The sequence below is a fragment of the Vanellus vanellus genome, assembly GCF_965231255.1.
Source record: "Vanellus vanellus genome assembly, chromosome: 8".
Taxonomy (NCBI): domain Eukaryota; kingdom Metazoa; phylum Chordata; class Aves; order Charadriiformes; family Charadriidae; genus Vanellus; species Vanellus vanellus.
In genome coordinates, this window is record NC_138913.1 from 11992929 (window position 1) to 12020100 (window position 27172).

A 27172-nucleotide genomic window follows, 5' to 3' on the forward strand; every position below is an offset into this window, starting at 1 on the left:
AGCACTTTAAGCTGAGGATGAAATAATTCATGAAACAACAACAACGAAAGATACGACTTGCTGGGAAAGTGGCAGGTTAATCTGTTGTCATTTTGTGTATGGTTTTTTATGTACACATACAGGACATGTTGTTATTGTTTTGATATACAACTGCTGCACGCAGATGCAGAACCAAAGATCTCTCCTGCCTACTGTAGCAAGCAATAGAGGGTTGGACCCCAAAATTCCTTTCAGGCAGTCTTGAGCAGCAAAAAGTCCTTGTCTGGGTACTATTTTCAGACTAAGACTCTAAAATTTCAGCCATAGCATGCAATGCGTGAGACGGTTGTCATGAAAAACATTCCACATTATAAACTACTACTCTAAAAGCACCAGAGATTGGGCCAGGAATTCAAGCCCCAAGTGATATCAAATGACTTATTATGCTATTTCCTTCCACCAAAGAAATTACATCTTGCAAGAAAAACCAAAACAGATATCTGAAATTAAACAAATTCTGTCTGGCAATTAAGCAAATGGTAAAAGAGCAAAAAGAGGCTGTGAGGAAAGATGGGTTAGGTTTATCCTTTATACCGACACGCTGCTTCCCTCCTTGATGAGCCTGAGAAATATTGCTGTAATCACCATATCAACATTTTTTTTGCCTTCCAGTAATTATGCCACTATATAATTGAAGCTCCTGAAATTGATGTAAGCACAGCTCCATAAAATATAATAAGAACCCAGGGGTAGAAGTTAAAGTAGTGAAAATCAGTCAAGAAATAAAGCACAATTTTTCTCATTTATCAGAGTAATTGACAAGGTCTGAGGTAAATCCTCTGTCACTGGCTATCTTTTATCATGACGTTCTTCCAGAAGATAAACGCACAGATTCAGGGAAGCCCTACAGCTTGAAGTAAGAAGGGGACCGTCTAGCTGACTGCAACGATACTCTGACTTCATCCGCTAGAGTAGGTTAAGTACCTGGAAAAACAGTCTAAGTCAAATACCTAACTTTGCAAGACCTAAATATTTGAAAGTTACCATAGCACCTCAATATTCCCAAGATGTAACACAAGAGGACAGGAGAGGAACTTCTGAAATACAGCCTCCAAATGCGGTCACTGCAATGCATGCCGCTCTACCCTGGCAGGAAGCCGATGGCCACCTTCTTCAGCAGCGCAAGATAACAAATTCTGGGGACAAAATGTCTCTCCCTCAAGCCGGTGGTGCCACAGTGAAATTGTTGGCTCTTGATCAGAACTAATAGTAAGCACAGAAATATGAACTGACAAACTGATCATCGCTGAACAGCAAGCAGCTCTCCCAGAGGACGTATGAACAAACAGAACTTTAAGACCAGACAGAATAAGCACAGGGAGGACCATCCAAGCACTTGATGCACACGCCGGGAAAGACATGATGTTGAGAAATTCAAGCCTGACAAATTTCCCACCACTGAGCCAGGAAGTGGAAGGCTGGGCGAAGAAAATATTGCTGTCCCTCTCAAGAAGGTATTACATAAAGCACAACCACACATCTAGACTATTTCAACATCCCCTTACATTTCACGGTGGCATTTATACCTGTGCGTAAGGTACCACCACTACAGGCTCAGCAGAACACAGTATAACCCTGAAGAAAGTGCTCTCCAGCCGGTGTTTTTCTCTCACAGGCACTTGACCCACAACGACTGACCCATTGGGTACAGGGCAGCTCCTTAATTTCTCAACTCTTCAAGCAAACACATCAATTTCCCTATCCAAAATCCATGGTTTTACCGGTCACAGGTTTTCCCCCTTCTTCCCACTTACACACATAAATCGAACCGAGGTTCCAGCTAAGTCAAGTCCTCCCATTACTGGGGTGCAACATTACACTGTGACTTTGCACGAAGAGGTCCATGGCAGGAATCACCTGCACTAGCAACAGGAAGATCTTCCCCCCGAGACTCCAGAGGCCATCCAGGGTGCTTGAAACTCAGAAGGCACAGACCCGCCAGGCTGCTATAACAGCAGCCTTATCTTGTGCAAGACGCTGGTTTACCAGGAAAAAAAAAAAAAAAACAAAAAAAAAACCCAGCAGCTCAGTTCTCAGTGGAGCACAGACTAATGGGTTGGGAATAGTGAACCATAAAAACAATCAGTACGCACACCTCAATCCCAACAAACCAATATGTACAGAGCCTGTAAAGTCTCCTCTGAGAACATCAGTTATACCATACATCTGATTTACATTTTTCAAGGAAATAATTAAAGCTGTTCAGCTTGTTCCAAAGGCCTAACGGGAAAGAGAAAACCCTCAAGACACCTATATGGCAGCTTTGCAGCAGCATGAGACTAAACAAATGGAAAAACCTAAAATAGGTTGCGACAGTTTATCATTAATCAGTACGAATTACTTGGAAGAATGCAGTATCTTAGTGGCACCTTTCCCAAAGAACTAATACAAACACGAGCGCATAGCAAGAGATTCAGGGAGCAGGGGAAAAGGGATGTCATCGCTGATTAAGTTGCTGATGGGAAGAAACAAAAAATGAGGCTACATAGGGCAGCACCTGTGTGGCTGAAAAACATGACTGGCATGTTCCAGCTACTTCATTTGGCAGGGTTAAATTCACCACGGAAGAATCAATCATACTACAAAACATCGAAGTCTTCTGAATTGTCTCCTTGCAGTCAGACACCACTTCTCCACCAGTTCTATTTATTTCAGCATTTGCCCAGGACAGAGAGAATATTCTGAACCCTTCCTCTTGTATTTATAAGAGAACATTACTGTTAAACATATGAAGGCATGAGGATATAAGAGAGAGAGAGGCGTTATCTTTGTTTAGAGCCAGACATAAATGGAAAATTGCAGACAAAGCTTCCAGCTCGGGCAACCTCTATCAAGCCTACAAAGAAGCCCTTGTGCTGGCAGGTCCTGGCAAAGGATCTAAGCACCCAAACTATTCCATTTTTTCAACTATATGAAATGGTCTAATGCAAAAGATAATTTACGTATATGGATTTGTGATCCAAACATATAGTAATCATCACAGCTTTAGTGAACTCTGATTTGGACTCTTGAATAGTTATCAAAGAAATTTTGATTTGACCCTCAAAATTAGTTTCCAGAAGTTATAAAGATACATGCAGACCTCTTTCATACATTTGGATATGGATATACCTGTAATATCTTAGATCATACACACAATTTCCTTATGCATAAGGTAGTTTCGCACTTACATGTGTCAATAAATACTTAGGTAATTTACTCATTTTATGCATATTTAAAAGGAAGAGAAAAGTTCTAATGTGCTTCAAATCATCATTTCAATTACTATTACATTCAAATAGAGAAGATAGAAGGTTCAGCGAATGACCAAACTGAAGACCTTGCATTGGAAGACTAAAATCACATAACTTCAAACAAAGACAGGCAGGGAAAGCAGCTAGAACGAATAAAAAGTATGAGGCCAAAGCAGCTCAGAACAGCCCCCACCCTGCTGGAATCATCCTCGTTATTACTTTTGTTTCAAAGATATACAATAGTCTTTAAATGCTCAATAAGAATTCAAAAAATATGTTTGGCAAACAATTTATGACAGTTCTGTTGTGCTTACGTGTAAAAATCTGTGTTACAATTGCTAATGGTAGCTTACATCTCCCAGCAACTAAAGGAGTAAGAACTTTCCTTGCATAGAGGTGTTAAAAGATAAACCCACAAACATGGCAAAATTATCCGGATGTTTGAAAGGACTTTGAGCTTGATCGGTGAAAGACAAAAACAGAGAGAGTGATCTTGGTGAAATTCTCAGACAGGAAAATGAAAAATGGATAGTTCCACATTTGCACTGCTCCAGTCACTTCACACATTCTTCATTCATGTAAAGAAGAGCATTACCACAAAATCTGGAGCTCTGACAAGATAAGCTTTACACGGACCGAGGACCCACAAATTAGAGAGAGTTAATCATTACTAAATCTTTGTGAACAGCACTTGTCAAATACATAAGCAATTGCAAACACCTACACAGAGCTATGTAATGCCAAAGCCTGAAGACAGCTAAATAACAGATATCGAAAGTCACCTCTGACAACCATGCATTGAACCAGCCTTCTCATCAGACTTTTCCATACAGTGATAAAGAAGGCCATTCTATGCAAAGAGTGAGGTTTCAACATTTTATGTATTGCTTCTTACAAAACTTGCAATGGATAAAGTTCATCTACTGCAGCATAAAATGCGATTTCGCTAATCTGATTTGTAGGAAATTCTCTATTCTGTGTCTCAGGCCCTAAGTTTAGTGAAGAAAACAGTAAAAAGCTCTTTCTGTCAAATCACAGAAAAATGTACTGAACTGACCTTCCATTGCTCCTTGGGAAGCAGTTTCACTACCACGATGTCACCATTCAGGGCTCTGTTGCGAGCAACCACTCCATCAATAAAGATATCACGAGTCCCATCCTAGTCAAAGAGGAAAAAAAATAAATGCCAGACCCAAACATATTAAATTACAGTTGTTATACGGTTTAAAACACTGTCATCAAAAAAGACACACACCCTGGTGAGACAAACATCCTGCAGTTGTGCACAGAAATGAAATGGATTCACCATATGCCCTTCAACATGCAATATCTTTCAGCAAATAAGCTCCTTTGTATGTATGTGCCAGCACAGTAGTTCCACACTATTTATTCAAGACAGAGCCAAGCCCTCAAGATGTATTGTCTGCAAGCTCTGCTCAGTTCCTCTACAGTTACTCTTGGGAATGGGTAGAGAGTTTTCTGCAGTCACAGTTCTTCACACATTAAGTTTCCAACTCAAGCACTCGAAGCTATTGTTCAGAACATGTTTACAAGACAGTCTCCGCAAAGTGCTCCACGAAGAGGTGCCTGCTGCTCTCCTGGCGAGATGGGAAAGCAGGGACACAGCTCCGGGATCAGCAGGTCAGTCTGCGAAGGTAGCCTGGAGAGAGGGACTGGGGATGCAATCTCTTTTTTAAAATGAGTTAACACCACTTAGTCTTCATTTGGCACAACTAATGTTAGAAGAGATTCCAAAAAATGGTGAGTACAGATGCCAACTGCAAGTCAGAAGACCTTTTACTGTAACAGACACGTTAGGACACCTTCCCTCCGTGCTCTGGGTTAACATCCTTGCACAAGAGCCTCTACTAATTGTACGCACTATGATCATCCACCCCAGACATGTTTGGCATTTGGCTAACGTAGATTTAGTTTGGAAGATTTTCTTCACAGGGTGAATAAAGATGAAGTTTCCTGAAGATGCCAACACAAAGATTTTAGTTTTTAAAGGATTGCCAGTTTTGTCCTCTTTTTTTGGGGCTAATTATTGACAGTGCTCTTGCTGCTTTCATTTCTGTTTCCCCACAATTCAGTATATGAAAAATTCCACGTGTCTGTTTACAGTGCCATGAACATGTCAAACAATGGGAATACAGTTTTTCTAGAGAGCTATCTTTGCATAGTTTTGAGATACAAAAAATGAGGATGAGTTTCTTTAGATTAGTACTTCATTGTCTTTCCATGAAAAAAGCCTCACAAGAATTAAAATCTTAATCACAGCTTTAATCGCTTCTCAGATACGCACTCCCGAGGCTCATATGCTTGAGTAAATCCAATCAGAACTACCAGTGTGCTCAGTCTCCAATAAAAACTTCTTTTATAACCTGAAAACATGAAGCCCTAATATCACATAAATATCTTGCTCTGCTTAGATACCAAAACAATAAAATGGCAGAACCCCGCCATGATGTGAAACTAAGGCCGTCCTCCAAGAGACCAAATTACTCTTAGAAAGAAAAGCAGCAGCAGCTCAACAGCTGTGTGAAAGCTGCCTCCCATGACAAGATGCAGAAAAATTGCAAAGCCTCTTGGACCAACATAATTCAAATTGGAAACTGTTCTTTTCAAAAAGCCAGATTTTTTACACATGGTCTTATTCCTCATTTCTCCTCACCCTCTCCCTTCTGCCCCAACTCTTTAGCTAAATCCACCACATACAGAAACGGAAAAGTTCAAAATCACTTTTTAAGGAAAATGCTTGGGTTCTTTTTGCCTGTACCTGTGGCTGCTCTGTGCTGCATTCATGATAATCTGTTTGTTCTATACTTTTTTTTTTCCTTTTCTCCTGTGTCCAAGAAAATGCAAGGCAGACCCTTTCCCTCACCCCCTATAAAAGCATCTGATGTGTCACACCCCCTAGTTAAAGCTGCATCTCCATACCCTGTGAGTCGTCTTGAATTGCAGCCAGTCACTCTCACCTCAAACAATATACCCCTATATATATACACGCTTATATATGTGTATGCACACCTATTTTACAGCAGTTAACTTCAATATGTGCAAAAAAGCTGTAATTAGGAATTTGCCATCAGTTTGGGGTTTTCTCCAAAAAGAAACACTTCTGTATCTAGGCTCATGACTGTTGGCCAAACTTAGGCACTTCCAAGAACTCGTACACATCCCACTTTTTCCTTCGGTGTCCCCTACCCTGTGCAGCTGGCACTCCAGATTATTAAAGCAATTAAAATGCACCGAATAACAACAGAACACAAATCACTTGCAAAGTCTCAGCTGCTCCCAGGGTGCATACACTGTATTGGCCGCAATGGCTTCAAGACTTCTGCAGCCCCCTCCAGGGAGCACAGGACTTTTACTGCTCTGTGGCCACCAGTGAATATCACCCGCAGTGCTCTCTACCCCCTCCTCTGACAAAAGGGAGATCTGCAGTGCTTTCATCTGCTCTGGAAGTGTCTTCCACAAGCACAGCCCAGCCACAGTCACTCCATCACTTGTGTTCAGCAGTATCATTCTTCACATTCTTCACATTCACAGTGCCGTCTTTTCAAACCACGCTACCTTGTGCAGGGAAGACATGAGATGCAAGGCAGAGATTTAAATGCTCAGATCCATCCTCTGGGTGGCTTTCAAGAGAAAAGCCCTGGGCCTTCCCCTCAACTCTTCGTGCAACAATGAGACAAGCAGACAGAGCACATTTGCAGCAAGAAACACCCTGGGACTTCTGGTGTTAGAAGGTGAACAGCTGTTGCATTTGAACTCCATGAAGCCATAGCCAAGACAGAGCTGAAGAGAAATGGGTACAATGCCATGGTCAACAGCAAGAGAGAAAGGGTGATTTTTCACAGCTGCAGCTCTTGCAGCATCTGGCAACGATGGGAAGTCCTGCAGAACACGAAGGCTGCAAACCCTTCATTGTGGCAAATAACGGTATACCAACGATAAGCTTTCTTAAGCATCTGTCTTAAAGAGAGGACTGTGCTCCCACAAGCCAGAGTCATCTTCATCCAGGTGTTGATTCTATTTGTTATCAGGGACAAGGCTCTTTCTGGTATTCAGCTCCACAAAGGGCAGAAAAGTAGAAAGATAGCTGAGATAACAACCTCAGCTAAACCTCCTCATATATGTATTCCGGCAAGCAGAACAGCGAGCAATCGACTGCACAAGGCAACAGCTGGACACTAGGGGCGATTAGGGGTAAAGCTTCACATCCAATTAAACTCAAGTGAGTAGCTGGACTTGTCCTTTAACCTTGCATTTTGTAATTTCAGAGAATATGTTTAATGGTTTACACTTACCACACCTACGAGGACACCTGTAAAAGAAGGATCACAGTTCCTTTCCCACTTACACACACAATGCTGCTATACTGAGGGACTGGGGAGCTGCTCTGTACTTCTTCCTCTGGCTAATCTTAATCTATTTTGTGCACCCCTGACCTTCCTCCACCCCTGTAATGCCAGCCTTCTGTAACAAAGTGGGCTCCAAAACATTATCCCAAATGAACAACACGAACTGACAATGCCACGAATTTCAAGGCTTTCAGTCCAAGCCCCAAAACAATAGCACTGTCAGTAGCAGGGATAACAACAGAGTCAGTGTTTCACTGCTTCTGGGCAGGCTCTGCCTCCTCTCCCCCACACCAACAAAACATTTCAATATGAAACTCTCTCCCTCATTGACGGTAACATTTTGACCAAGTCAGTTCCAGATAAAAAGCCTTGGCTGTGCCAGCTGTGAGGTCACCTTCCCTACTGGAAGTCCCTGAAATTGCAAGAGCCCTTCTTTTCTGTCAAAATAAGGAAAGAAGAGAGAAGAGGCACAAGCCAGTCCCATGTGACAGAAGCACATTCCAAGCCAACCAAGATACAGTTCACGCAAAAGCGGGCACATGAAAAGGAATCACGCATATTATTTCTGGAATGACTTTTCAAATTAGCTCATGCAGCAGATCGAGAATGGAGAGCATATTTGTTTAGGGAAGATTAACTTAAATCAGTGGAAAAATCTATAAAACCTCTGCAGCCATAAACCAAGGGTTTCCAATTACGCTGTCTGGTGGTCCTCAAACCTGAGTTCAGCTGGCTTCTGTGGGACCCAGCGGTATCCCCAATTTCAGCACAAGCTAAGTAAGTATTTCTCTGAGGTATGAAAAAGCAGGATTTGTTTGGGAATATTTGATTTAAAAGAATATCCAGACAATGTTCATTTATTCCAACTCGTTCACCTCTGAGTGACCTTTCGTGCACAGCATAACTCCTATCTTTATGCACCTTTACTTATGAACTTTAAAGCATTATGAAATTACACTTACTGGAGATGGAATGAAGGCTTCATGGTACTTCTTAGGATTTATTCTCAAGGGTCCCTTAAAAAAGAGAGAAGAAGGAGAAAGATTATGCTTGAATCTTATTAATTTTACATAACATCAGTTAAATTAGAGAGCTGTGGGTAATATATCTACTGTGAAACATGAGAGATACATCTAAATTTCCATTATACATTTCAAGTCTTGACAACTTAGCATCCGAGCAATCTCAAGCCAAAAGGCAGTTTCATGATAGGCTTAAGCTGATCTACGGCAATCTGTCATCGAAGAGATGTTGAATCATTAGTTGTTGCTGCTACTGGGTGAACTGAGGATCCAAGTCCTCTTGTTCTCTTCACACATTTTCTGCTGAGTATCCACCAACTTCGTTAACAAACAGACAATAGAAACAATCTGTTTTGCTCTGTTTTGGAAAAGCAGAGTGTTGGTTTTGCTTATTTTGGAGGACAGGAGGAAAGAGGAAAAGCTGACCTGCTGAGCTTGCATGGCAGCAGGTATCAGCCTTATGGGGCTCTGGCTGCTTAGGCTGTTCCTGCAAACAGACGGTAGCAGTAACTCTGTGATAAAGAACATTTCCAAAGAAGAATCAAAAGGATTTTCCAAAACCAAACATTTAAAGTCCACAGGATTAAATTTTGTTTAAAGTCAAACTATCTCAAATACATTTGAAACTCCATGGTCTATCTACTTCGGCTTTGTTATCTGCCAACTCAAAGCTCAAGTCACCTGCAACAAATTCGTATCACCCCTCCAAAGTAAACCAACCAGTCTTGCTGCTTGTGCCCAGGTCCATCCAAGAGAAAGGGAGAGCCAACCAAGGAGTTGCACAGGCTACGCAGCAGCGCCCTTCCCATCCCAAGAGGGTCCTGGGAATTGTCACTCAGGTGGCTGCAGTTAAAACTGACAGCATTTGATTCTTATGGAAATACAACCAGGTATCTGCCTTCAGACAGGCTTCTGCTTTGGGCCGAAACTCTAAAACTTTCTCCACTTGTGTATTTGAAAGAACGTTGGCCAATTTGTTATATGAACAGATTCCATCTGTTTGCACTTCTGTGTTAAGCAATCATAGGAACCTCTCACAGGAATTGCTTCCTTAAAAATTTACTGCGGCATATAATTTTTTTATGTATTCTGGGAAACACTTAAACGATAGGAAAATAAAGCTGATTACATGTGAAAGTTTTGCTTCCCTGAAGAAGAATTTGCAGATTTATGAAGGTTTTCCATTGTTTTTATTTGCTTAAGTTTGGAAATATCGGCACCATATATTCTATATTCTTTACGCATTATTTGACTACTTTGCTGTGATGTCTTATTTTGTGGCTTATGTAACTAGTATTAACGAGCACACTAGCCACATGGCAGGCACAACGGCACGAAAACAAAGACAACCCACTGGGAGCAACCCTGTGGATACTTTAAGCTTAGGCAAAGTGAGAGCTAACTCGCTGTCATCAGCCTCTATTAGCACTGGTACCCACTGATGGAAAACTCTCAAAGGTCTTTCTTCCCCCCCTTATTTCCCAGAATCAGCCATCAAAACCAATATGCTGTCAGTAAAAGAAGCTGCTATGGAGAGAAAGGAAAAAATGAAAAGGGACGGTGGCTCTGCTTGACAATGAGTCAAATAATTCCCATACCAGCATCTACCCACCAGCATAAAGCAGATGAGGGGATATCCTGCGTTACTCCGCAGAACCCCCTTGAATAGTTTGGGACAGCTGTCAATCAGCCAGGTGCAAATGCCCATTACGCGCGTGAAAAATCAGGTTTTGTGTCCGTGGCCCAGAAGGCGCCAGAGTGGCTACATGCACATGGATGCCCAGCTCAGGCAAAGACACAGAGGAGCAACGTGTTACCATGTTTACCGTGCAGCGGGTTTCTCGACATTTTATATGCACTACCTAATTACGATCAGCATTCGAATTCTTACGTCAAGTAGCATTAAAATACTTCAGCTCTTTCCTTTAAGCAAGGAACTCCCAAAATTTATCTTAGAAAGCAGATGGGCCCTATTATCTCTGCCTATGAAAATCCTATTTACAATGTTGTACATTTCACGCTGTGATATCATATCTGGAACCGGTCACTCTCCCCATCTGCAACGAACAACTGTTCTCATATGTGTATTAGGGGGTGAGGATCTGGCTGCAGAGTCTCATGATGTCACACTAATGTTGTATTATTTTACAATAACTTGCAAATAATAGCTGCTATATTTATCAATGTTTTTATGTCAGTAGGGCCTTTGTTTTGAAAGGGAAGAGAAAGGTTTGCAGGAAGGTTTCTAAAACACTTTCTGATGATTCAAGTCAGCTTCATGTGTACGTGCCAAAAAAGTTTCTAACCTTATTGAGCTTCCCCAGCAAGACACAAAAGGGTCGTGATTTCTGAAGTGCTAGAACCAGGGCAGACAACACTCGGACTCAACTTTAAGCATCTCAAATCACCCAGTTTATAACAGCTATCATAACACGTATGCCTAGATTGGTTTGTATGTATGAAACACCAAAAAACGTCAGGGTTCGAGCACCTGCTTACTACCAAGGCCACCTCTGGAAAAAAAAAAAAAAATCCATGAAAATCATGGAAACCCCAGCCTTCATACCCCCAAAAGAACAGCTTTCTAAGGAAAAACACCCTCTTAACTGCAAAGCAGGCTCTGCACCTCTGTATGCTGCGCACTCTCGCTCTGCCTGACCCCATCAGCCCTGCAGGGAGGGTCTGGGAGACGCTGGAGGCGTGGAGCAGACATGAGTTTCTGGCTGGTGCTTCACAGGATGATTATGGTCCTTTGGGTGAATGGTCCTTAATACATAACTTGACTTCATCTGTTGTGTATGGCCAACACCATCCGCTTACGTAACTACGCAGAAGTTATTCAATCTTGTTTGCCTTCAGACCAGATGATGCAATTCCAACTAACCTTGACACGCTTGGTGTTTGCTCACTGCAGACAGTTTTACAGGCGGGGAAGTGAGAAGTCTACGCACTCTTCAGCGCCTGAGCTCAGATCTCCTTTCTTATGGAAGGATACTTCTGCACACGTCACATGATTAAATGCATCCAGGAATCCCACAGGGCACACTACTTCTCCATGCTACTTATTGAAAACTGAGTTATGTCAGATACAGTACCAGAAACCATTAAGACTAATGTTATTGACAGACGTCAGCACCCATAAAGATAACACTTTTGTTCTTCCTGATCTAGGACTGCTTAATCTTCACGGCACTCGTGTTTTATCTGAGTAATCTCCATGTCTACCAGTAGTTTCCGTAGGTTGGGCTTTCATGAGCAGTTAGTTGTGCAGTTCCATTGCCAGGGTCCAGCAACATCCTCAGAGTTCACAGTACGGTCCTTTCTCTCTAACAGTTCTCTCACGTTCTCAAATACATGCAGATCCAGTGTTACCAGGACGCTGCAGGGGACACCCCTGCTCAGAGAGTCATGCTTCTGTCTGGCTAGCACTGAAGTTTGCTCTGGACCATCAGATTCAGACCAATAGGTTTGTTCTCCTCTTCCATAGGCTCTTGTGGAACATTTTTGCTGGTTACTATACCAGCCCAATGCCCTGCTTTTGGGGATTAACACAACCGGTATTTGTTCACTACGTCTCTTGTCCTTGCACAGAGCAGTGCTGAATATTTGTCCATTCACTAAAGTTGCTTTCAGGATCTCACCTATCCTGTTTGAGACTGCAATGATATATAGTCTTGATGAGATCATAAGGATGAATGAACTGCAGATGAGAGATACTGAGCTGGGATGCCCATGATCTGACACTCAGCCCTAAATGATTAAACCCAGCTTCTACAGCCTCAACTGTTTCCCTAAGATGTGGAACTGGATGAAAGGAAAACAGATACAGCCTAAGCACGTATGACTCTTCCAGTTACGCAGCACATGACCTAGAGTAGACACTACGCGTTTACAAGAATTAGAGATTCTTTTGCCAGAGAGCATGCAATCACAGGTCCTCCGGGACTCAGCATTTCAATGGGATTCTCAGGTAGTAGTCATAGTCTAATGTGCCTCATCTGCAGCTGCACTCGACCTCACAGGCAGTCTACACATGCTGCACAATGCTATCAGGCTATGTTACCAAAAACAGGTGCCAAAAACACTCCTGAAGGTAAGGCAGAAGCTTTAGATGCTGCCATATGTCACTGCTGCCATGGGGAGAAGTCACAGCTCGAGGCTCCCATTTCTTCCCTCATCATTCGCTTCCCAGTGTGGATGCCTATGACAGTCTATAAAAAGGCCCTGGCCTAAGGTCGGGGTAGCCCAGTGAACCACTCTGATCAGCAGCAGCGATATGCCGCATAGTCATTTTTCTGAAAGCTAAGAGCTGATCAGATTGATCTTCAGGAGGCAATCAGGCAATCTTATAGGTGGAATCCTCATCACACCTCCAGAAATTACTCCATTATATTATTATACAAGGATTACTATACAAATATAACAAGAAATCAGACAACAAACGAGGTGGTGTCTCACAACACATTGCAATTTCAATGAATTGATGAAACCGAGTATAACAACCTCACCAGCATTACAACACTAATTAAACAGCAATGCACCACCAGCATGTGTTTGGGTAAACGATGCCTCAGCATGAGTGTCCACCATGCCCTTACTGATTTCCACCTGCCTTTTTTCCCCCAGCCAGTCTGATCTCACTGGGACGCCGGGTGTGTCCAGAAGAACATTACATCATGCTGTACTACAACCGTGGTTCTCGGACACTACCCTCTGCTACTCCTCAGTGAACCTCAGCCCTGCCTGCCTTCATGCGAAACTCCTTCTGAGATCCAGCTACCCACACAAATGGCAGGTCCACCCCCACATTTTGCTAGATCATCAGAGAACCGCTCCCTAATTAAGGCTGCAGTTTTGCTGCTCCAAATGGAAGCATAAAGTCCAGTCTTTGATCTTTAGAATCTGTAAAATGAGAACATGCTTACTGCTAGCTGTTCAAGGCAAATAACCATACGCACACACGCAAATCATTTTCTGTATCTTGATGTGCTCTTCAGCTCCATCTACTATCTGTGCTTTACTTCAGTAAACTGTCATCAGCCCTATGACCTTAGGGGAGTGCAAAGAAAATCATGCAAGTAAATCAAGGGTCCAGCACCACTACTTGGCCACTTGATGTTAATTGAACCAGTTGCCTCATAGTTTGTAACACTTTACCGCAATGCCCCGGCAGGCACAGCCCTATGACACCCTAGGGACCACAGCATTACCCGCACCATCACTCTCCCTTTTTTTTGTGGGAGGTAGACTTCTAGGAAGAGCTGATAGACTGAAAAAAGAAGAGTAGATCTGGAAGCTGAAGCATCTTCACCTCATTGCTGAGAACTAATGAACGTCTTTGCAAGAAATTTCAACAAGAAGTATCTTGCCAAAGGCATTCATTTTTACTTACACTGGCCAAGACAGAGGCTGCCAGCACCTGCTGTGTTTTTGAGCATCATTTGTAAAAGTGTCTCCATGATAATGACTATCATGACTAGCACACCATCCAACCAGAACTCTGCAATTCATCATGACTGTGGATCAGGAATTTTACAGAACATGCAATCAAACCAAAACCTATACTTCAGCTGAACTTAAAACGTTCAATTCAACTTCTAGAATCTCCTGAGAAAGGGAAAAAAATCTCCCTCTAACATCTACAAATGGTACATCAATCCCCTGTCATACAACCAACTGATATTGATTTCCAACAAACGTCTGCAATTTCCACAGAGTTATCATAAGAGTATGGATGTTGTATGTTCCAGGCACCTGAATTAGCTCTCCCCTTTTCAGTCCCGCTGAAACATCTTCTTTTGACATGTAGGCTTCAAATATACTCTTCTTCCTCCCTCGAGTGGGTTTGTTTCGATTCTTTCTATCACCTGATGTTGTGACCGTAGCAAAGGATCCTCCTGCAAACAAAAATTCATAAGTGTTATCTTGCCCACGGAGCTTGTCTATGTATCTTAACAGCAGCTGTACAGGGGCTTTGTATTCAAGGCTGAACTTCTGAGAACAGTTTGCCTAGAAATACTGGCACCCAACTTCACAGCACCGAAAAGTCTGGAATAATCATATTTTACAAATAATCGACAGTCTTTTACAGCTCATTTTAGAGTTAAGAGCATTCATCCCAGCCCATCTTTTAATAGTGCTGAGCACATGCTTCAAGGCAGCTTATTCCTGAAGCGTGTACGCACTCTACTTTAATACCTCTGGGAGTTCCCAGTTGTCTAGGATTTATTCTGCTGTCTGAATTGTTCATTGTTTCTGTCTGCGATTCAGAGAGTTGCCTCTTCCTATCGAAGTTCTGGGGAGTTCTTGCAGATTCGGAGTTGTTTCTGGTCCTTGCAAACCCTCTCTTTTCTGCACCTGAAATCAAAGACAGGTTTGAAGTAACAGGGGAGGGAAGAGGAAGCCCATTGCCAGCTCGTGGTCCTGCTGAAACTCATGGTCTGCAGTACTTCTATACAAGTCACAACTGCAAGTCATGCTCTTTATGCAAAAGAAACCATGTCCTCATTAGTTCATTTGTAATTTGTTGGCTCTTTGTGCCTCTTAATCCACCACTAACTTATTTTAGCATAAATAAAACTCTGGAAACGACGATACTAAAGTTGGATATAACCTTTCCAAAATCCTGGGAAATTCATTAGGGCATATAAAATGTGAAATCGTTAAACTGTTTCCAAAGCCCCTACCTCCACCCCATTAAGCCCCCAAGTAGTGAGAAAATATAACTTCACTACCACTTAATTAAGTAGTTCAGGAATAAAGAAGAAAAAAAAAATTCTCAACCACCCACCCAGGAGTAATTAACTTTTGAGCGACCAGAGGCAGCACGGTACAGTGACATCCCAAAGAAATGCCAAGGCTCCAAATGTCCAGCCTGCTCAGAATAGGCCACGATCACACGAAAATATTCTGCAAAGACTCACCCCTTCCTTCCCTGCCATCACCTCAGCCCCTTCCCTACAGCCAGGAGAGCAAGCAGCAGCTTCCAAAGCGTATGCCAACGCTGTTCCACGGATCAGCACATTGGAATGCAACCCAGCGCCGTGCAGCTGCCCTCTTGGCCCTCCACCTGGATACTGAACATGTCATCACAGCTTTGCCTTCCAGCCCCTCCTGGCTACGCTCCCTGGGTCCAAGCTTGTACCTGCAAGTCAGAAAACGTGCAATGCCAACTTATGTGCTACGTGGGGCTATCCAAGTTACAAGGCAAATTTTTTACGTATGGTACCCTTCACAAGCGAAATTGCAGATTGCTTCACAGAATTAAACTGAAGCAGTGAGAAGAAAAGTGTTTAAAAAGCTGTACTTAAGAAGAGATATTGAAAAATACGGTACAATAAGAGAAAACTGCTACTTTACCAAGGCACAGACAAAGAGCAACTTCCATATATAATAACAGGCAAATCAGCCGGAGGAGGGAGGGATCCTCCTAATCCAGGAGAGGAGACACCAAGACAGGCAGAGGGACAACTCAAGGGGCCAGCTCCAACCAGTCCAGGATTATTAAATGCCACAGCAGTGCCTCCAAACGGGACGCTGAAATGCAGAGGGGGCCTCTGTGTTCAGTGACAATAAGGACAAGGACAATGTAGTTTGGCCTCTTTCTACATGATCAAGCTTTTCATACTCTGCGCATGCTGCCAGGGAGGAGACCGCCCGCGAGAGGCTGCAGCCGTAACGCAGCAAGAGCGCAGCCGCAAATTTAAGTTTCAACGGATGCGAACGAGGCAATACTACCTGTATGGACCACATGATGAAACGGAAGTCAACTGATTTGCAAACGCCTAATGAACTGTAAATGCCCCAAGGCTCAAGAGATTAAGTTAAAAAACAGACACCGAAACGAAAAGTATGGACTAGAGAGATCTGAGCAGAACAGCTTTTGAATTGGCAACGCGGTTTGCTCTGGGGAGGTTTTTCAGAGACATTTTGGTGAAGGAATCTTGACTTAAACTGCTTAAGAGGCGGGATCTTCGGAACACTTAAAAAAGCAAGGCGCTAGGCTGATCACCCAGAAAGGTCACGCAATCTGCTTCGTTGGAGGTTCTTAAAAATAGGTGAGACAGACGTCTGCCAGAGTTGGTTTAAAAAGAGTCGTTTTTTCCTTGAGGTAGTGAAATGGATTACACGAGCTCGTAAGGTTCTCTAAAGCCCTCGTTTCTATGACAGCGAGTCACAGAAAAAACTACTATGAATTAAAGAACTCGGGATAAAAAGGAGACTAAATCTTAACATGTAATTAAGAAGGAGCCAAAAAAAAGAGAGCAGAAAATTAAAATACAGGGGGGGGGGGGGGGGGGGGGGGGGGAGGAAAAAAAGTCACGTGAGTTGGGAAGTGAGCCGAGAGCCACAATTAGCCACTGCAGAGCAGAGCTGCCCCAGCACTTGCCGTGGCCATCAGTACAGAAAGTTTGGGGCCACTACTGCCAAAAATAATGCACAGCAACAGCAAAGGGTGGGGAAGCACCTTGCCGTACCGCAAGGTAGAAAGCCTTTGGCTTGCTCTCCGGTGGGATTTTTCATCCACTCAGACTTGGCCACAAATTTAAAGAAAAAATTTACTCAAACGAACAAACTCTGCTTTGACATAGCTGGCTTGCAAGCCAGTTTACACACAGCTACTTCGGATAAGTATTTGACCCCGTTGGCGTGATGTTTATGGCTAAACAAAACCACCCCTGTTACAAAGCCACAGACAACTGTCACAATTAGCATTCAACTGGAACACATCGAATTCGGCAGGACTGTAATTTCTTGTATTTCTCCTTCTAAAAGAGAGCTAACTACAGGTTGCCATCTGTTTCAACTAGATTCAATATTTGCTTCTGCAATGCACCTGTCCCCTAAACCTGGAAATTAGAAATACTTGTCATGATGGGCTTTCCTGCTGGCCCTGCTGCCCAGCATTAATATTCTGATGGATAAACAGACATCATTCCACAAAGCAAACTGTAACTTGACTACTCTATAGACAGCGTAGGATATATTCAGACTACCCTTTCTGAAATAACTGCTATCACTAATTTAGTTAAACTCTATTCCAGCACCAGGTGTGCCAGAAGTATGAATTTTTCTGCAGTGTTACAGTTGTGTGATTTGTAAGATATAACAAAATCTTTTAAGGTAAGATGTCACACAAAGTAATAACACATTCCAGGCATTAAAATAATCAATGACTAAATAAATTAGTAAGTAAATAAAAACAGCATTAAAAATTAAAAACCACTTCAGCAGAAGGGAGACTAAAGCGTGGTGGCTGGGAGCACGGGGCGGTGGATACCTCCTAACAGGTGGGTTGAAGCAACCACGATGCACCAACGTATGCATGTGCACAACCACTCAAGCTTGAACGCAGAGCGATTCTACCGCAAGACACAGATGTATTCATAACACACAGCAAATGCAACACGTTCGGGTATGTTTCTCTGGCTGTACAGACGGTGTAGAGCTGCTCTCCATGGATGCAGCCACCACTTGCCTGGGATTTCTAGACGTCCTGCCATTTCCAATGGGAAATAATACAGGAGTAACAATTTGGGGAAAGATGTTTGACTGTTCATTGCCTGAAGCCGTCTGGAGGGAGACAAGCTGAAATAACCCCAACACCTGTATCAGGCAAGGAGGCTGCCTACAAAGGTGACAGAGGGACACCTAAACAGGACCAGGTATTCTACATGTGGAGCAGGGAACCACCTCAAACTAGCCAAGGGGACGCACTTGTGGGAAGTAGAAACACACAACCAGGCAAAGGAGCAGAAAGGATGGAGCTAGGGGCTGGCTCCAGCCCGGGAGCCCAGTCCTGCATCCCGCACATGGGCAGCAGCGGTTGGTTGAGCTCCACTGGAAGGACAGCGCTGGAGCTCAATCTTGAATCCAAACCATCACACTTCACTTCCGTCACAATGACGACGACATCACGCAGTGGCACGTTTTGGTCTTTAAATCTAAGTACCTATTAATCTTTTCTTATTTTGGAAAACAAAAAATGCATGCAGGCAGCTTCCCAGAATAATTGATCTGGCTTACAGTAAGAGAGGAGGCTTGATGTTTTAAATCAGCTTATTTTGACATAATTTATACAAAAATACTCTATAGTTTAGGTTTTGAAAAGTATTGCATTTAATTAAATTTACATCTATTAGTCAGTTGATCAACTAGATGGTCAACTAAATCAACTGAAATGTTCAACTAAACATGGAGTTAGCAAGGCCAGAAAGTCTTTAATTTTATATTAGAATTTGCATATTGTTTTACACAAGAGAGAACCGATACCCTCAATTTTATTTACCAAAAATAAAACATTTCCAACTGCCATTCAAAACCTGACAAGCTATATGATTACTACCAGCACAGAAGGAAAGTATTCCTCACTGAATTTTCATCAGCATAGCCATGACTCCTGGATACCTCCCATCCGGGATCCAGTTTCACTTGAGAGATCTAAATGAATTCTGAGATGCGGACGTCTTGGTACAGCTTTCCGCTTTCCTGTCAAAGGGCATCTACCTTGTCTCTAGGCATTTTTACCTCTGACTAAGCTTCCAGCTTTGTTACCATCTTCATTACTTATATTTAACCCAGCTCTCTGGGGTGGGCAGGACTGTGAGAGCATCACAACAATTGTGCTGGTAACAGCTCCACAGGTTTAGGACTCTCACCCCACTGACAGCTATCTCGACATGTAATAGTTCCTTTTACGTTTGTTTTTGTTTTTTTTTTTTTTTAAAAAAAAAAGGAATTATGTTGAAAGCATCGGACGGAACAATATTGTTACAAACTTTTCCAACACAAAATACTTCCACCTACTACTTACCTTTATCAGTCCGTGACTGGGCATCAACACCTCCGCTAACTCTGCTATTGCTATGAGGATTTTCCATTGCTTCCCAGCATTAGATCATGATCTAGATATGCAAAGGAATCTTCCAAATACCCCCGCTTTACAGTTAGCATAAGTGTGAGAAGAAACAGAAGCACATACCCAGAACTGATAACGTGCAATAGAACAATTTGTTTTCAGTTAATGAGACACTCTCAACACACTGATACTAAATATTTGTCCGTATTTCTACAATGTTTCATTTCATTGCTGACACATTTCAATGACTTAAACCAATTTCCTTCAAACTTTCCAAGAGGTTCCCTGACATTTAATTCTTCAAGACAACCCAGATATGCACTTAGGAAAACACTATAAGTATACACCCATGATCTAGAAGGCATGGCAGCTACCAAATGAAGGGTCACCCAACATTGCCCTACCTCCAAAAGCAGGAATTAACCAACTAAAGGCAATGAAAACTACTCTGATGCCAACCCCTGCTTAGTCCTACACTCCCATTTTTAAGTCAGACTAGGTTAAACATGACAAGAAAGCTAAATAAAGCATGTTCCTGCTCATCCTTACTAGAGACTCGAGGAATTAGAGTCCAACCATGTGGCCCAAGGCATCATCTCATAGCTCTACAAGTTCAAGTTGGCCCTTGGCTCCTGGCAGAGTTGGCAAAGCAAATTTTAGAAACCATCAGATTTGGTCTTTTAGCAAACAAATACTCTCCACGACCTGCCAAGAAGTCCCACCTGCAGCTTTATGAGCCACTATGGACATTGATGTGTAACAGGGCACAGTAATAGTCTCAACACAAGAGTAGAGCCAACGGAAACTCTGCCTTGTTTTGCAAAGCCATCTAGGACTCAAAAAATCCCAAATCCTACATACCCCCTGAAGAACCCAAGCCAGGTACTTGTGTGAATCTAACTCTGACAGCTTTGATGAGCTGGGGGGGGCGCAGTTTCTGGCTGGTAACTCCAGATAGGCACAGACCTAGTGTTGATACTGTTATACCAGGCAATTATTCGTTTCATTCTCCAAAGTCAAATAAACCCTACAAGCAAAAGCATGCTTTGCCAGTACAAACTGCATTAACATCAGGGAGGTTTTGTGAGGATCCCCATGTCTTTCCCTTTCATATGCTTAAACGGGCAATTTAAAAGCTATTTGATATTTTCTGTGGCTCAAAGAAGCCTCTAAAACAATTTCCTCTCAAATTCTAAAAGCCAAAATACATTTGTTAGATTGTTTTTAATTTCTAATGCGCCAGTGACAGCCACTATATGCCATATTATACAAGTAACTAACTCAAGAACTCCAAGCACTTCAATGACTACTACAATATCCAGGATCAAATTACCACACACAGGCAAAAACAACAGGCAAAACCAACAAACACCATCGAAGTGATCTCAAATGCGAATTATGTCAACAAAAAAGACTGGTCATAGACAGGCCAGAAGTAACTAGCTATTTATGTTTTGCAAAATATTTTGCGGATTTAAGAGATTAAATGTCCCACTAATGGTAACAGCCAAGTACTTTTTTTGTTCTATTTTCTTTTAAAAGGAAATACACAAAGACAGCTGTTGGTGTAGCTGCTCAGGGAAAGAGTTCTGTACCAGGAAGAAAAAAGACACTCCTTGGAAGATATCTCAAGCAAAACTCTGTGCTAGGGCCCCAATAACACAAACACGACCAAAATCCATCCACCACACTCCCTGTGAGCTCAGCTCCGCTCCAGCCTGTGCTAGGAACAGCCGTGCTTCAACACTGCTCTCAACATGAATTAAATGAGTTCAGAGTTCTCCGATAGCCTTGGAACAGAACCACCTCCAAGCAATTTACAGTATCTTGAAGCAGACCGGTTAAATAAAGTAGATGGCTCAAGATTAAAGACAAAGCAATAGAGAGAAACGAGGATGTCATGGGAAAGAATTCATTAGAGATGTAGGAGTGGAAAGGCAGGACTTTGAGATACGTTATCAGTTCAGTGAGGTTTCATTGCAGCAAAGAGACTTTCAGGAGATAAACCTGGTAGGAAGGATTTTGGATGCTCAATCTGGGGTCTAAGAGAAAGCCTGAGAGCACATTCTCCTTATCACAAGCAAATAAAAGAGATCCTCCTTCTCTGATGAAATGTAAACTCAAAGAATCCTAAATTGGAGGTTCCGCAGCACACTCCTGTGCTCAGTCCGAGCCTGACCACAGAGCTAAAGGGAGATCCTACAACATTGTTGTGAGCTGTCCTCAAAAATAGCTAAGGACGGCAATGATTTCAAATTATCTTAATGACTGAAAAGTAGTGCAGCTTCCAGGAAAGGGAATATCTTGGCGGAAGTGGAAAAGGACAGTGATATGACAGCACTGTAGGGATTTAGCCAGATGGCAGATTGCATAATTAAGCTTAAAGTTAATTAAACAGTCATTCAAAGAAGAGAAACAATGTGGACCTACATTTACATGCATGGGCTCAGCCAAAATGTAAGTTCTATGCAAATGTCCCGAACTGAGTGGATGATGTATTGAAATCCAGCTGCCACAACTAGCTCCCGTGCCCACCAGCTTCCACTAATTGACCCATTAGGATGGGCCACCAGGGCCCAGCCATGGCGTAAATCTGAGCTGTAACTTTCCACCGTCAAGACAAATCACAATAAAATGAGAAGACAGCACTTGAACTGAAGGCCTGTCCACACAGCTCTTAAACATGATTTCAGGAGTGATTCAAAGCAACCGGTTCCTCTAGCAGCAGCCCAACTGGTTACCAGCAACCCTGCACATGACACAGCTCCTCCACCTGTGCCAGCCAGCAGCTTGTCTACCAGCGCAACTGTGTTCATGAACCAGGACACAGTCTGGCTGTGAGCCATCTGTGGGCCCGGGAACAAATCCGGAGAGCTCTCTCACCCTGCCTCTTTCGAGAAGGTGATTCTCTAAACATTTTTGGCAAAAAGTCTGCCCAAATCCACACAGAATAGTTGAACATCCAAGAAAAAAAAAAAAAAAAACAAAACAAAACCAAACCAAAAAAAAAACACACAAAGGGAATCCTTGCTCCCAGCCGGTGACTCCCAGATAGGGAAATACGGGTTTTCATGGTTTGTGAGGAAGCTCATAGGGCCACGAGAGGCTTTTGGAGGTGACTATGCCACTGTAGCTGGTTGTAAAAGACTCAGACATTCAGCATTCTTACAATGTCCTGTTGAGGAAGCAACATTCCTATTGAGGGATGAGGTAGCAAAAAAGTGAAGTGGCATGTCCATGGATACACAGGAAAGTCAGGATCAGGGATAGCTGCTCACGTCCAGACCCATGGGAAGCATGTACATGGAGAGAAGCACGTGTTGCCACCGCTCTTTTGCTTTAAGCTGCACATACTTTTGTGCTGCATGCCCCAAGATTTCAATATGAAAATGTTCTTGCTGACTTTGGCTTTCTGAAAGGGCCTGTGCTTTGAAAAACTGAAATGAAGAAAAATGCACAATGGATTCTTTCTGCTGCAGAAAACAATGCTGTGGAAACTGCTCCCAACCGCCAAGATCATGTGCCCACGACACCACGATTCCTCTTCCAAAACACTTCCAAGCATCCTGATGCTTGCAGGATTTTGACTTCAGTAACTCACACAGTAATTGCAGTTTTATTCAATTCCTCAGCAGGGTTTGTGTTGTAGGAATACTACACGAGTGCAAGAGCCAAAGATACCATTCCAGGCTCTGAACTAAGGGTTGGTGACGAAACTCATTTAGTAGCAATAGACTAAAAGTTTATCAAAATAGTTACTGTGCTCCAGCTGCGTGCAGCAGCACAGCGGCGTTGTCAGGGAGGGGATACAGCTCTTCTGGTTTTCAGGACTCTCTGTGAACCTGCTCCACCCTGCTCGTGACCTCCTAACTACCTACTCCGCCTGATGACTGCACTCCTCCAGGCTTCCACTCCTGCCTTGGGATGTGGGTTAGGGCTGCTTCCACTGCCCCCTTGTCCTTCTGTCCTCCAAAAGCATCTTCCACAATACCGTTTGCTCTTTGTTTTATCCAGCAACTACTCTGTCAAAAGGCTTCTTCAAGAAAGACGCTTTAAAATCTTAATATTGCGGAAGTTGTCTCTTTGATTTCTCTGGGCTTCAGTAGTTTGAGGGAAGCAACTTGCTCGAAGATCAGAGGAAGTCAAGAGGCTTTGAAAGGCAAAATACCTGACGGGAGGTGCTAGAAGACATTAACAGCTGAAGAAATGAAAGAACTGCTTTCAGATTCATACATATCCCAAGGTTACCAAACGTGCTGCAGAATAAGACAACTTGCTGAAGAACTACTCCCCATACTCCCCATTCAGTGTAGTAGGTACATAATTCACAGCCCTTAGTACTGTGGGGGAAAAATGCCCGAAAACATACAAACTGAACAAAAATTCATTATCGCTGCAGGCTCATATCTGTAGAGAGCCTGAAATACTCTCCAAGGCATGACCTGCTCCATACATCTGTGGGCTGCAGCTGCTAGTGTTGACATTTTCCTTCAGCACCCTGGAAATTCTTGGTTTTGTCACAGAAGACATTATTTTATGCAAGAGACCCCGACATTTTGTCTTCCATCCTGCCCCAGCCAAGTTTCAACTCTCCGTAGCTCGGATTTCCCCACAAGAGGGAGTTAGGGACATGCAGCCCACAGCATTTCATGGAGCTAGTTAGTGGGGTGCTTGAGGTGGGAGGGCAAGAGATGGACACCAGCACTCAGGACAGGAGAGAGAGAAGCAGAGGCTGGAAAGCAAGGCAGCAGTGAAAGCCCTGCAGCAGCCACGGCCTGGAGAGGAATCACGATTAGCCACTGAAGCCAGCTGCAAAGCATCTGTCCTACCTACCTGGGAGTGAAGGAGACACTTCAGAGATTATCTGAACAACAGGTCAGAGTTGACTGGGGTGTGCGGGCTGGCTGACCTCATGGACAGCAGAGGACAGAGGGCTTTTTTAAATTACTTCCCGTTTGAACTACAGCATATTTTGGGGGTAAAATTTGTTATCAGGGCTTTTAAACATGCCAGTGACAGCCCACATACCACAAGCCTTGGTAAAACTGTTCCAATGGTCATTTAGCCTCACTGCTAAATTGTGTTGTATTTCAAGCCTGGATTTGTTTAGCCTCAAATGCGTTATATCATAATCTGCTCAGCTGAGTAGCCTATTATTGAACATCTGTTCCCCATGTAGGCAATTTACTGAAAGCTCCCTTCCCCCAAGCATCTCTTTGATAAGTAAAGCAGGGTTCCTCAAATCATTCACTCATGATCCCAGCGTTTTAATCTTCCCTGTGGCCATCCTCTGAGTATTCATCAATTCATCACCATCCGCCCTGAACAGAGGGCATCACCACAGGATACAATACTCCAGAAGCTGCTGCTGCTGCCGTGCCAAAGGCACACGCAGTCCATACTCCATCTTCCAATTCCCATGCTCATACATTACCCTTTTGGCCACATTTCACAGGAGGGGGATGTTCAGCTGATTAATCCATCAAAAGCTCAAAACTTTTTTCCAAGCTGTTGCTTCCCACACTGGGTTCCTCGCACTGTCAGCATGGCTCTATGCTGGCCCGATAAATGGATTTTGTTTTGCCTGCTCCCAGTCCACCAAGTGATCCAGACAGCTGCCAGTAACTGCCCCCATTATTCAATACTCCCTGCAGTCTCCAAGTCATCCAAAAAACCTTTCAATCCTACTTGTATGTTTTGTTCCTGATGATTGACAAAAGTATTAAACAGCACAGGGTCAGAACATGACACTGCGGGAACCAGGCACACCTGTTGGTAACAATTCTCAATTTTTCCCTGCATTTAATTAGTTCATCTAAACAGCTTTTAAACTATTACACACGCACTGTGATTTTATTATGCTAACACACTCGCATCCATACTCACACTTTTATCATCAAACTCCTAATCTCGTAAGAAACTGACACTGCAGGAGCTCAACGGGACCTTTGTTGCATAATTTGATGACAAGTCACATTAAAGAAAAGATTGAAAACTAATTAAAAAATTAATTCAATTCTTCTATTAGCCTATTATTTTCCTGGGACCAACATCACACCAACAAGCATAGTTACCTGAGCTACATAACGGAGTCCTAACTTCAGAGACTAGAGCTAAAGAGAAGAAAAAACATAGGTGGTTTGTGGTTTTTTCTTTTTCAATAGAAGGTTAACAGCAACAAGTGTTTCCACCGATGAACATTTTCACCTGAGCGCTAACAGGTGAAGGAAGCCACTTCATGGAGATTAAAGCTTTGCTGCCAAATGCAAGGGCTCCTGCTGCAGAACTCAGTCCCACTGCACCACGGTGTGCTGAGGACTCTGGTAAAGGGCACGGAAGACAGTTATTAGATCACATACAAAAAACACAGTCCCTGCAAGGGCAGGATCTCATCTCCCCAAGAGAGGATGCATCAGATATTAACTCACATACTATAGCTGATGTTAGCCAAAAATATGAGTTGCACAAGATTCAGGAATGCAACATTTTTTTCTATCGAAAGCAAGAGAGAAATTTATGTTTGTGATGACGTTGTTAAACCATTAGAGAAAGGAGCATTCTATTTTTCATGTGTTTCTCAGATGGGACCATACAGTAAATCCAGTTTTGCCTCCTCTCCCATATCTTATTACTATGATTAACGTCATCTAAGGAACGTTACATTGGACCTGGCAAGATTAGCTACGTTTTAAAGATTTCCACAGCAATCGGCATTCTCCATTTATTGAGCTGATTCTGTGGCCTTTACTACATCGCTGGCTCACATTTACTGGTGCCAGATAGGGAGATAACAGCATTCTTAAGTACTGAATTTCACCACACAAGAACTGGAAGGCTCACCACTAAGAAGCAGCATTATCTTAAATTTGCCTTACAAGAAGGGAAAAGCTGTGGCTCTTCCTCCACAGTTCCCCCGGAGAAATAAAGGCAAATACAAAATTTACTGCAGTGTATGATGGAAAGACAAAACCCCTAAGATTTTGCCATCTTGTTAAGGCTGGTATTTCTTGACCAGCTGCACCTATCAAACATGCAGGAAAGCCATTCCAGAACATTTCCTTTACCTATCCTGAACCTTTTAAATGTCAGGGTTGCAGCCACAAACACAACATCACCATCCAACAGCAACAATTGTTTTTAAAGCTGTGATGCTAAACACCAGCCTGCTTGCCAGCGACACTCCTCCGTGGAAGCTGCCCAAGTTGGTTAAGTATCACAGGCTGGGCATATAAACGCCAAGTGTCAGACAGATGATAAATCAGAAAGGACCGTGAAAGTCTTATGCTGTTTCAGATGAGGCATGTTGTTACCCAGGAATTGTCTGTTTCTACTCAGGGGGCATGCTGACCCTGACAGATGGGCAAGATACCTCCATCACATCATAAACCCATGAAGCTTTTAGTGAGAGGAGCCTCAGGAGGCTACCTAGCAAAGACAGCGGTGGTGTTTTCCCCAAGGAGGATGTCTGCAGATACAGAGTGAGACTGTAAATCCAGCCCTGCAAAATCTGAACCTATTTCACAGCAATCAGCCTTCATGCACACCCTGCTCCACCCGAGCTTACAGCATCAATAAAGCCACCTCACTCCCAGGTACTCCAGCTCCTGAGGATCCTCTGAAATCAAGTGTGGCTGGGACATGGTGTTCCCAAAG

The 27172-nt window shown here is 43.0% G+C and overlaps 1 protein-coding gene across 2 annotated transcripts in view; it reads right to left on the minus strand.

Moving 5' to 3' along the window:
- Nucleotides 1–27172, minus strand: part of DIS3L2 (DIS3 like 3'-5' exoribonuclease 2) — a 197756-nt gene that overhangs the window by 163312 nt on the left and 7272 nt on the right. For both annotated transcript variants that reach the window (XM_082487396.1, XM_082487397.1), the window contains 4 exons: nt 14860–15018; nt 14416–14558; nt 8602–8655; nt 4330–4431 (listed from right to left, as the gene is read on the minus strand). In XM_082487396.1, coding sequence (XP_082343522.1) covers nt 4330–4431; nt 8602–8655; nt 14416–14558; nt 14860–15018 — 458 coding nt within the window. The remainder of the gene's footprint in view (nt 1–4329; nt 4432–8601; nt 8656–14415; nt 14559–14859; nt 15019–27172) is intronic.